The 12,978-nt window shown below is 46.5% G+C and overlaps 1 protein-coding gene across 1 annotated transcript; it reads left to right on the top strand.

Moving 5' to 3' along the window:
- Positions 1-9,131: 9,131 nt before the first annotated feature.
- Positions 9,132-12,693, top strand: LOC123131662 (sucrose:sucrose 1-fructosyltransferase). Its single transcript, XM_044551332.1, has 3 exons — positions 9,132-9,864; positions 9,976-10,859; positions 11,758-12,693. Exons 1-3 carry the CDS (start codon positions 9,417-9,419, stop codon positions 12,454-12,456), a joined length of 2,031 nt encoding a protein of 676 aa, XP_044407267.1. The 5' UTR covers positions 9,132-9,416; the 3' UTR covers positions 12,457-12,693.
- Positions 12,694-12,978: the final 285 nt, after the last annotated feature.

Genomic DNA, 12,978 nt, shown 5'->3' with positions numbered 1-12,978 from the left:
GTATAAGCTAGTTGCTGGGTAAATCTATTCCGAGTAGTACTACTAAGTTGCATGTAACGTGTTAGGTTAGCTTGGAAACTTAGGTGTGTCCGGTGCGTCTAGTAATAGTTGAGTCCTAGTCTGTTTAGATGTCCGGCTAGGTTTGCTAGTCAAGGTTCTGGACGTGTGTATATATTTACACGACCAGGGCTACAATATTGTAACATCGTGGAGAAAATAGAAAATAAATAAAGAGAAGAGAGGCACGGCAGTGTCTATGGCAAATGTTTTCGTGTGCGCGTGTTTGTCGTACTCTGATGTGATCGATCCTGGGGTGAGTTTCAACAATTGGTATCTGAAAAGTTTGAAGAAGTATTCTGATGAGATGAATGTACTTGATCATTGGCATGTTACCATTGACTAAATTATAGGAGAGAATGTTATTGATTTAATCTGAAGTCATGCAGTATGTTTTTCTTCAATATTATCATATACAACCTTAAGTATGCATTATTCTGTGGATCAATTAAATGTGGTGTGCGGTCACCGGTCGGATGCCTGGACGAGCGATCCATAACCCTAGGTTAGAGCGAGCTTGACGGGTGCGTGCGGTCGTAAGCCTGGATGGGCGATACAATAGATTGGGGGCAAGCAACGCAAGCGAGAAGCTACTGAAAGCGACCGTGGCGCGCAGCCGACTCGTGTGTTTTGTGTTGGGAGCGACGCGATCGACCTCCATCGGGTCGGGCCAGTCGGCAGAAGTTGTGCGGCCCGGTTCAGTAGTGCAAAAAAATAGCCAGGAAAAACAAGCGATGTGGCATGCCAACTGAACAGAACGCACATAAAATTTTAAACAGGGTAAACTATGGCAACATTTTTGTTAAATGGGGTAAAATGGATGAAATCCAGCTAAATGGGGTAATTAGTGTCAAAAAAGTCAAAATATGGGGTAAAAACGGAATTCACTCTAAAATATATGCTAAAAAGGTATACTATTATTTTATTTGTATTCAAAAAAGGTTTTTTAAGGTATACTTTTGGTCACGTATAGTGTACATTTATTACTTAAATTTGTGGTCATGAGCCAAAATAAGAGGGGCCTTAATAAACCTGGACGAAGGAGGCACGTGCTAACTTATCAGAAATGTGTAATTGTGAAACCCAATTAATCAGCAAGAAAAAAAGGCATGTCGGCGGTTTTGTGTGGTTCATGTCATGTTCGTGTTGTCGACAAACAAAACGGAATCCTTGCCACGTTGGATGATGCATTATTGCATTTTGCATTGGTTGTTTGCAAGTTTGGTCCGAAGAAATTGTCCTTGACAGAGATGGATAGACACAACCGAAGAGCCAACAAGGTAAGAACCACACACACCCGCGTGCCAAGTGTATGCATAGTTTATTGTTAACTTTATCAAGTTATCTTTTTCTAATTGCACATTTTCGCATATATTTTTGCATGCGTCTATTAGTGTTGATATGTGCAGGTCAAGTGGGCAACATCACGCGGTGAACATGGGTGGGGTCAAAAACTAAGGTGACCCCCTAGCAGTAGATTTGATTAGGCCAAGCATTCTAGTGGTGGTTAGCTTGAATGTTGATGGATGTGCGCTATGGTTACACTTGTAATCATTACCGACTGCAATAATATGTTGCCATGTGTCAGACGCCTTGTGAGTGTCAAGTTCAAAATTTCGAGGTTACAACGTGCATGTGCGTTCATTTTCGTGGTCGGCTTCATCTGGTTCGTAGATAACTATGGCCGATATCCTTGTCACGTGCCTCCTAAGTCATTGCTAGTTGTACCAACGGTTGCCGTCATGCTGCCTTGGCAACGTAGAACGTTTGAGTAATCATTCAAATCGCATTGTCAAGCACACAATTTTGGAGTGTCCACCGCAAAAAGGGAAAGGACATCTGATGTGGCATGGACCATATGGAGCGACACATGTCGAGAGCCACAGCCAGGAGTTTGGATTCCATGGATGGGTGTGAGAATTTGCAAGGCTAAAATTGAGTCTGATGACAGATTCATGGTCCCAACCTTCGCCCGCATTATTGCACTGCCTCATGTCGACGAGTCTTCAAGAAACCATGCCTCTGGATGGAGAAAGACAGCGTAGCTACGACAATGACACCCAGTCACACAAAGATGCACGATGCATCCCTCTTTGCGTATCATGTAGCCCCCGTTCCCTATATCCATTTATTGCTAGTTGTTGCATTGTTTTTTTTTACTTTGTTGTTGATTTTGTCGTTGGTTGTTAGTGTTTCGTGTATGATAAGCTTGCAAGTTACTACAACCAGTGAGCTAGCTGCTATCAATCATCACCACATGTTGCACCCTGTCACAAAGTCAGTAAGAGTTAAAAATGGATTCATGACGTGGTAGCACAATCCAGCCAGCCAAATTAATCGATCAAGCTGACACTTGGTGATGTCCACAACCACGAGTGTAGCTTCATTCGATCCTAAAAAAAGTTATTCCCCCCGTCCCATAATATTAGATATTATTTCAATTGATATACTTACATATTGGTTGTTATAACAGATTATATTATGAGACGGAGGGTGTAATTTTTTTGGCATTTAAAATATTTTTTTCTAAGTGGGTTCATATGTACTCAGGTTCATTCATACACTTTCTGTTCAGCCAGCCAAATTTATCGTTCAAGCCAACACTTGAGGTCCACAACCAGGAGTTTAGCCTCATTCCATCCTAAAAAAAACTCAATCCCATAATATAAGATGTTATGATAACTGATATACTATTGGTTATAATAACATCTTACATTATGAGGTGGTTCTTTGTGGGTTGTTCACAAAGTGGTATTGACCTATTACACTAGCCCCATATGTGGTGGTTTTGCATCAATACTACCTCACACGAGTCATAAGCATCATTTTCAAAGATACTACATGAATCGTAAAATTGTTCGTCACATACAGCCACACATATACCCTGGTCAAGATGCTAACAGCTCAAGGAAGGATCCGAGGAAGCCATCGGTTTCGGTTTGCCGAATGATTTGTGAGGAATCTAACTTTGTCGTTGCCTTAGTCATATACGACGTCCTGGAATGCTCTTACGATAAATAGCGAGAGCCAGCAGGACTAGGTTCCGTTCAATCCGGAGAAAATTGGAAGGATCTATTTCATTATTGCACTCTACAAGTGCAGTGATCAATGTGGAATCTGCTCTCTCGGTGACCACACAAAGGCCAGCTCCTAGTAGCTCCTAATTCCTCTTATCCATGATGGATTGGTTATTTGATCAGCCACCCGTTCATGTTTGTTTTCTTGTTACTATGTGTCACTAAAACCACGCTAGAGGACCAGTAGTACCCCCACTACTACCTACTGTACTCCAGACAGAAGTTCTTGCCTTGCCTGGCTAGCTAGCTGCTGATTGGCCATGGTAGGGTTCTCCACAGATGGATCCCTGTACAACTCATGCCCCCTCTCTCCCACCGACAATGGCGAGTCAGCACCTTGCTGATTGTCACCAGAGTGCTCTAGCACTCCATGTAAGCGGTGCATGTGGCCCGCATTCGGTGCCTACATGGATGGCTTTCGTAGTCGACGGAACGCCTCCTCCCACTTAACGCACATCATCGAAAGGACTGAAATAAATTTAGGAAAACACGAGCACCAATGTCAAGTCTAGGGGGTTGTTTGGATTGTGACTATCTTTGCCATATATTACCACATGATTTTTGCCACACTTGCCACACTTATCTTAGTTGAGTTGTTCAAATTGTTAGTCACACTTTGGCTTGCCTAAGAGAATCTTACCACACGTTTGTGTCTACGACATGTGCGGTTCACTGCTCACAAAAAAAAAAATCCTTGTCTTAGGTGTGGCTAGACCAAACACCTATCTAACTTGGTCAAACTTGACTAACGTTAGGTGTGGCAAAGTGTGGCAAGGTATGGCTGGGAACCAAACAGCCCCTAGGACTTGAACTCCGATGTGTTGACGATACCACTGTCCGCCTAATTAACTATGCAAGCACTGTTGGTTCACTCTTATAGTAATTATTAAGCTAGTAGGTGTCTAATTAGTGGTATGCTTGCCGTGTTTTTGGAGGTGTGACCGTGTCCATGGTATGCTAGATTAGCTCGGTCCGCGTCCCACGAACGAGTACTTAGCCTGGTCTAAACTAATATCGAGAAGTACGCGCCAAGTTTTTGTTTGAATTTATTCGACATTTTAAAATATGTTTGAAACACACGCGCTCCCATGTGCCAAAACGCCACTCTCGGAAAGAGGTTACTATATTGTAATCATAGAAAAGTATTTTTGCACTTCTGTTCGACTAGTTTGATCTCATCGATCGGCGGAGAAATTGCAAGAGGGGCGTCTTGTCGATCCATCAGGTTGTGACCGCTGCTGCCACCATGTATTGCTAGCTTAACCACACATCCGTGATCCATCTTGTGTGGTTTGGTTTGGTGATGCGGAAAAGAAAAGGAGACATTCTTTCTGAGAGGGTACTAGAAGCATAACGTAGGTGGGACCTCCATGACTACCCATGCTGACAGTGCAAGAGAATCTGACAAAACCTCGTCAGTTTCGGTCCGCTGAATTATTCGTGAGGTCTGATTTCTCACTTCACGGAATCCACATTCTCATTTTTTTTGTTTGTCAAAATGTAGTTCATGTTTAAGCTAAATAGCGAGGAGCACAAAAAACTTGCATAAACCCAAAGAATGATGTAATGGTGTGGGGTAAGTGTGGTGCGGCAATCACCGAGTGGGAAGGAAAGTGGTCAGGATTATAGGTGGCGGTCTTGCAATAGGTTAAAGTGTTAAACTAAGTAGATTATTTTCTGTGTCCAAATTCATTGCCGAATAATTTCTAGTAGTGCTGATTGTCATCGGACTCATAATCTCGAGGTTATAACTCTGGCTGGCATGTCATCTAATAAAGTGTAAGGAGGAAAAAGCGCTTGGTTGCATGTAGTGACCAAATGGCGCACGTCAGGGAGGAGCGACAATTGGCGCCTGCCATAGCCAAGAGTTGGGTTCTGGGAATTTTTTGCGACTTCAATTGGGTGGAGTGGATAAATCCCATCCCTACAGTAGTATTATCACCATAGTAATGTTTTTTTAGAACACAGTACAGACGAAAGCGCTCAAATATACGCATATACACTCATCACTATGAACACACATACACGCATACCTTACCCTTAGGAGCACCTTCGAAAGACTGAGCCGACATATCATTTTGGGATTGTAAGAACCATTGTACTGTTAATTGGATGCAAAAGGACATCTATTGATCGTACATTGCCAGCTAGGACGGCGACACACATCGGCCTGCATTTTCTGGCGGCGCGGATCTCTCTTCATCTCTGCTTATATCCACTATCGCCTACCGGTTCATGTTTTTGCTTTGTTTTTTTTTCTTCCGAACAAATGAATCTTGTGTGCATGTTACACTGGTATTCGTCCCACACCATTGCTTGTTGTCGTCCGCATCATTCACGATCCAATGCATGTTGTTAGGTCTTGCCGGCATCATCTCAGACGCTCTCCAGCGTCGAGCTTGCGTATGTACAGTGCAAAGTTCAATGAATAATGCTCAGTCAAAGCATTGCTGCCTATTGGCCGATTGATGGAGTGACATGACGTGGCACCTGCCAGATGGAGTACACGTGGAGTGATCCATAACCAGGAGTAGCTAGGTCCCATTCAACTCGGAGAGAATCGGAAGACAACGCTTTAACTTACACCGCATCGATCAAGCAAAGGTCTCTATCCTATTTCCAATAGAATTCTGCATTATTGAGCATTATTGCACGTGTGATGATGCAGATGCCGGGTCTGCGAGAGCTTCTTGGTTGGTTGGTTCATAGGACACGTGACCACCACCACACATCCCCTCTCCCTTCATCCATTACCATTACGACCACCCACACATAATTATCCTTGTTGTGTTTCTGAATCATTTTGGAGGTGTTTGGTTAGGGATAATTTTGGTTTCCGCAATTTGGCTTACAAACCAAAAACGCGACTATTTATATGTTTATGGCTTTGTCATTTGGTAAAACCATGATTAGGCCCAACCATAAATATATGTGGAGCCGAATCTACTACTAATTGCTATTGGTGTGACCATATGCAGCAGCAGAACAAGGACCAGTATGAGAGTAGCTGCTACGTACTAATCGGTCTCTCCAGAACTTGTTGCTTGCTTAACGAGCTGCTGACTCTCTGTGGTACAGCCTCTAGAATCTCTCCCCGACAATGGTGAGTCAGCACACCATGGATCGTCATTGGAGTGTGCTGGTACTCAAAGCATGCATGTGGCGTGTGTGCAATGCAGTGTTGGCAGAAGGAGAGGCCACTAATTGTTGGCCGATGGACACGAGAGTAGACAAGGGACGTTCTAATGATTAGTCATGACGAAAACGGTGCTGCAGAAAAGGAGGCTTTCATATGTGTGAGAGAGGATGTAACCACGGAAAGAGTAAATTGGAGGAGTGTAAGCTATTAGATGGCTGGGCCGCCATGACCATGAGCAACTCATCGTTTTCGGTTTGCTGAATCATTTGCGGGGCCTGCATATCTCTTAATGGAATTCATAAGCAAAGTGTTGGATAGATTCAAACTTCGCATACAGTTTAATAGGGCAACTGTATGCACTCCTGCATCCTATGACAGACGGTGTTGTAGAACTAAAATTTTGTGATAGAACACTTTGCGTGGCTAGCTTCATTGTCAAATCGTTGTTAGTAGTGATGATTGTCACTGCATGTCTATCCGTCTTCCCAATCACCGATCGGGCAACTAGTCGGGCTTATGACCTCGAGGTTACAGCTCTGGCCGATGTGTCGTCCAATAAAGTGTAAGGAGGAAATAGTGCATGCCAGGGCGGAGCGACAATTGGCACCTGCCATGGCCAGGAGTTTAGTTCGAGGAATTTTGGGTGACTTCAGTTGTATGGATCTTTTGTGCATGTTACTGGTAACTGGCATTTGTCCCACGCCATTGCTTCTTGTGGTCCACATCATCCACGCTCCAGTGCACGTTGTTAGTCCTTGTCAGCATCATTTCGGACATTCAGCAACATCGAGCCAGCATTATTACATTGCAAATTTCAATGAACAATGCTCTGCCGACACGTTGTCACCGTTGATCGATCGATCGAGTGATAAGATGTGGCACTTGCCAGATGGAGTCCTAACACGTGGAGTAATCCACAACCAGGATTAGCTTGGTTCCATTTAACTAGGAGAAAATTAGAAGAAATGCTTTAACTGGCATGCACCGCGTCGACCGCCCAAAGGTCTCTATTCTAATTCCAATAGAACTCTATACATTGTTGGGCATTGTTGTACGTGTGAATCACACGGTGTGATGATGTAGATGCTTGGTCTCCCAGAGCTTCTCGATTGATTGGTCCCGTGGAAATGACCGTCCTCCTAGGACAAACATATGTGACCACCACCACACATCCCCTTTTCCTCTATCCATTACCATTACGATCACACACACACAAAAAAAGATTTAATTACCCTTGTTTACTAGTTTCTTCTAACTGATTAGTAGTATGTGTTGAGCACAAGCTACTACTGATTGCTACTTGCTGGTGGTTAGCATAATGCATAAGCAGCAGGAGTGCAGGACCACTACTTGTTGCGCTTAACTAGCCAGCTGATGACTAGCTCTGGTGCAGCCTCTAGAATCTGTTCCAGACAATGGTGAGTCAGCACGTCGCGGATCATCATTAGAGGAATATGCATGTGGCGTGCAGCCAGTGTGTGCAATGCAATGGTGGCGTTGCCATGACCCAAACGGTCGCTGCCACTTGGCATTGCTTAACCACACACCCATCCTCTCCATCTTCTATTGTTTGTCTTTGGTTTAGAGATGCGGAAAAGGAGGCTTTCGTATGTGAAAGAGTGTGTAACCCACGGAAGGAGTAGCTAGCTGGCTGGAACCGCCATGACCAGGAGCAACCCATCGGTTTCGTCTCGCTGAATTATTGGGCCCTTTTTCTCTCTCAACAGAATCTATGACTATGCACATGGCTGCCTAGTGCAGAAACTAAGGCCCTGTTCGGTAATCCACCGGCTCCGAGAATCTGTGGAGTGGCTGTTTGCTCGCTCCAAGTTTTTGAGCTACAGCTCCATCCGCTCTTGGAGCGGAGCCGCGGAGTGGAGCGATACCGAACAGGCCCTAAATTAGTTGTTTGTTAGCTCAGCCAAATTGCACTAGTTCCATGTCATGAAATTTTCTCCTTACCTAATTAATCTGCGTGTAAGAGCATCTGTAGTCCATCCCCCAAAAAATGTTTAGTCCCCAAAAGGTTTGAAGACACAAACCAAAAGAATTGATTGTCGGCCACCACTTTAATCCAGAGCGGAGACCGGAGAGGCAGCCTTGGTCGTCGCAGAGGATGGCAATTGGGCCATGACACATCTTTTCCTCCATGCACGCTCCTCGTCCGGCCACCACGGTGTCCGCAGCGAGCTCCCATAGGGCACCAGACACTACGGCTCGCGACAAACGACATGTGTTAGACGAAATGAAAAATAGATTACAAGATGTTCTATTTTCCCGTTTTATATAATATTGTGAAAATAATAATAATTATTATTTCATTGCAGAAAGAGTTGTGAATTAGGAAAGAAAAAATGTTGAAGAGTTGATTTTGGGATGGTTTCCGGACTGTCTACTACGAAAAGGTCTGCCTGTTCCGGTGAGGGAGAGGCGAAGAGCGTGGCGCACCTTTACCTTGATTTAGTACTTGTAGTCGTTGTTAGTTGGTTGACGGATCTGATTGTAATTTTTATTATCTCTGGTGTTCTGCCATGCTTCATTATGAATAGATCGGGTTTCACCCCAAAAAATGTTTTGTATATAGGTTGTTGGTAACTTTTTCTTGACAGCTTAGGTTCTTGGTAACTAACTTTGCAGATAGACTAGAGATGCTCTAACAATGCTAGCTAACCATAGTATCACAGAGCAAGCGTGTCTTTCGCTAATTAACAACTAACCTAACTCAATCATAGTACATGCATGGAAGGATCTGAACATGTACAAACACGTATCCAGCCTGAGCCAACGAGTAGTAGTTAAGTTTCTGAAGAGAACAATGAGTGGGTGCGACAAAGGCGTAATCATAATCGAGCTGGATAACATGGCCTGGATGAATGGATGATGATTAGCACTGACAATCCAGCCCCGCCGCGCCGCGGCCGCCGCCGGCCAATGGGGCCGCGCCAGGTGCGCCGTTGAGGCAGTGGGGAGGCGACTATAAATGGCACCCGCGGAGCTCCTCGGCAAACACGCACAGGCACACACATTCTCCTCGTTCTTGTTAAGTTTAGCAGAGGTGATAATTGATCAGTCCCACCAATTCCTCTCCCTCCTTTGGATTCTGCGGAGATCGAGTCATCCTTCGTCTCCTCCGTCTCTTTTCCATGTCAATGGAGACCAGAGACCGCGGCTCGATGCCGGCGCTGGTGCCATGCTTCTACGTGCAGCTGCCGCTGGACGATGACGAGGCCCAGGCCGGGCGGGCGCGCCCAGGCCGGACCGGGCCAGTGTGCGCCGCAATGCTCCTGACTTTGGCCGCGGTGCTCCTTGCTGTCGCCGCGCTCGCCGGTGTCAAGCTCGCCAGCGAGCTGCCCGCCTCGGGCATCGTCATGTCCGGCCACCCGACAGAGGTCGACGCGGCACCGATGAGCACCAGCAGCCGGGGCCCTGAGTCCGGCGTCTCGGAGAAGACGTCCGGCGCCGGCGCCCACGGCGGCATGCTTGGGGCGGACGCCGGCGGCAACGCGTTCCCGTGGAGCAATGCCATGCTGCAGTGGCAGCGCACCGGCTTCCACTTCCAGCCCGAGAAGAACTGGATGAACGACCCCAACGGTACGCATCTCCTCTTTTGTTGCACTAATACAAATGATGGCATTGCTCTAATTTTCTTAATCTTGTTAGAGATTCCATCGGAAACTCATTTCTTTGAGAATTCAAATTCAGGTCCAGTGTACTACAAGGGGTGGTACCACCTCTTCTACCAGTACAACCCAGATGGCGCCATTTGGGGCAACAAGATTGCGTGGGGTCATGCCGCCTCTCGCGACCTTCTCCATTGGCGCCACCTACCCGTCGCAATGTCCCCCGATCAGTGGTATGACATGAGCGGCGTTTGGTCGGGTTCCGCCACCGTCCTCCCGGACGGCCGCATCGTCATGCTCTACACCGGCTCCACCAACGCCTCCGTCCAGGTCCAATGCCTTGCCTTCCCTACCGACCCCTCTGATCCCTTACTAATCAACTGGACCAAGTATGAGAACAATCCGGTGATGTACCCGCCACCGGGCATCGGGGAGAAGGACTTCCGGGACCCGACCACTGCGTGGTTCGACGGTTCCGATGACACATGGCGGCTCGTTATCGGCTCCAAGGATGATCGCCATGCTGGCATGGTGATGACCTACAAGACCAAGGATTTCATCGACTATGAGCTTGTCCCCGGGTTGCTTCACCGTGTACCAGGGACAGGGATGTGGGAGTGCATCGACTTATACCCGGTCGGCGGTGCAAGGGGCATCGATATGACGGACGCGGTGGAGGCTGGGTCCACAAATGGGGGCGACGATGTTTTGCATGTGATGAAGGAGAGCTCGGACGATGACCGGCACGACTACTATGCGTTGGGGCGATACGACGCGGCAAAAAACATCTGGACCCCACTGGACAGCGACGCCGATGTTGGCGTCGGGCTGAGGTATGACTGGGGAAAGTTCTACGCGTCCAAAACCTTCTACGATCCGGCAAAGAAGCGGCGTGTGCTTTGGGGGTGGGTCGGCGAAACCGACTCCGAGCGTGCCGACGTCGCCAAGGGATGGGCCTCCCTCCAGGTACTTGACATTTTCATCTTCTTGTTGTACAAGATTGAAAAATCAATTGGTTGATTAACCTCCATTAGTTGATTCCTTTTTTTTTCGAAAAGGGGCGCTTTATTACTTAAAAGGTTTAAGTAACACCCGGCCTCTGCATAACTAAGATGCACACAGCCAACAGAGTTCTCATGACAAGCGAAAAATAAATAAAAAAGGAAGGCGAAATACAAAGAAAAATGTTGCTTTGTGAATTTAGTTTGCATAGTTAGAAGGGTTGCAAACACTTTTGGTTTGGTTCCATAGACACCTCGGCATGATGGAATGGCCCGGTGGGCCATGGTCAATGCATGCAAATAATAATAGCAGCCACTTGGGATGAATCATGGATAGACAGCATCATATATAGCAGCTAAAGCAATGTTGCTGTCATCTCGTTGTCAAGTGTCTCTTAGCTTCCTTGAGCTTGCATACAGCTCAAACTAGTTGCAGCTACTGTTGGGATACCAAGATTGATAATCTGTTGCCAGTTTGTTGGTATCAATTTCTTTTAGCACGAACCAAACTGGGTTTATACTTTATATACAAGAAAAAAGTTATGTCCCACAAACAAACTCTGCATACCCCTTGAATCAATCATGTGGTAGCATGTGGTCTACTGGCAGGCAACGGTTGGCAATTTGGTACTAACAACAAAATAAATACTAAATAGTTTGTGCTAGTACCAACCAAACTGGATTAGACAATGAACAGGGTTGTCTTGTCTGCTTACCCCACTGTTAGTTAGCAATTCTTTCCGCTCAGAGGTGAGTGATACATAGGATTGTTAATTCTTTGTTGTCAATGATTGATACTACCTAGGATTCTTTGCTGAATAATTATCAATAGTTAATTGATGTTGTATGGTGTTATCTTGCAGTCGATCCCTCGCACGGTGGTGCTGGACACCAAGACAGGAAGCAACCTCCTACAGTGGCCGGTGCAGGAGGTGGAGACGCTCCGGACCAACTCCACCGACCTTGGCCGGGTCACCATTGACCACGGCTCTGTCTTCCCGCTCAGCCTTCACCGCGCAACCCAACTCGACATCGAGGCCTCATTCCGCATCGACCCGCTTGACATCGCAGCCACCAAGGAGGCCGACATCGGCTATAACTGTAGCACCAGTGGCGGGGCGGCAGGCCGGGGCGCCCTTGGACCCTTCGGCCTACTTGTCCTTGCCGACGCCAGGCACCACGGTGGGGACGCGGAGCGGACCGCTGTCTATTTCTATGTTGCGAGGGGCCTCGATGGCGGCTTGCGCACACACTTTTGTCACGACGAGACGCGCTCGTCTCGCGCCAATGACATTGTTAAGAGGGTCGTCGGCAACACAGTGCCTGTGCTCAACGGCGAGGACCTGTCAGTGAGGGTGCTGGTGGACCATTCCATCGTGGAGAGCTTTGCGATGGAGGGGAGGTCGACGGTGACGTCGCGGGTGTACCCGACCGAGGCAATTTATGCAAACGCGGGTGTTTACCTCTTCAACAACGCCACCGGCGCCCAGGTCACCGCAACCAGCCTCGTCGTCCACGAGATGGACTCCTCCTACAACCAGGCCTACATGGCATCAATGTAAAATGGAAATGGAAAGTTCATTTTTTTGATAGCATATACATTGTAATTTCTTTTCTGATTTTCTCCTCACTCCCCTCTATCTTCTGTTTTCCTTTTCATTTTTACTATGTCCATTCATTGTCTAGGCCTTCCAGTAAGTTGTAGTTGAGCGAGTGGAAGATGCCATGATATGCAAATCTAGAGCTGTACATGTACCACATCAGTCAAATTAATTTCCACAGAATTTTTTTTTTGGGTCTTTGAAAGTTTCGGCTGGTTGGTTCATACTGTTTCACAGGCTATCTACGATTGCATGACAGTGTCTCTGTATGCTCACACGCATGAAACTGAATTTAAATCAAGTGCGGATGATCACAGAACCATGATGTTAAAACTTGAAAGTGGCTGTTCAGTTTGAAAAAGTTCCCTCATTTACTCGACTCTGTCGTTTTATCCTAAGACTAATTACGCAACCTAGTGTACTGCCTTACTTAACCCTGAGAGGGTAAAGATGGACCAGGCGGTCAATGTGGATCCTAGGTAG

Source organism: Triticum aestivum, chromosome 6A, assembly GCF_018294505.1.
Source record: "Triticum aestivum cultivar Chinese Spring chromosome 6A, IWGSC CS RefSeq v2.1, whole genome shotgun sequence".
Lineage (NCBI taxonomy): Eukaryota > Viridiplantae > Streptophyta > Magnoliopsida > Poales > Poaceae > Triticum > Triticum aestivum.
This window is presented reverse-complemented; position numbering and strand designations above follow the sequence as displayed.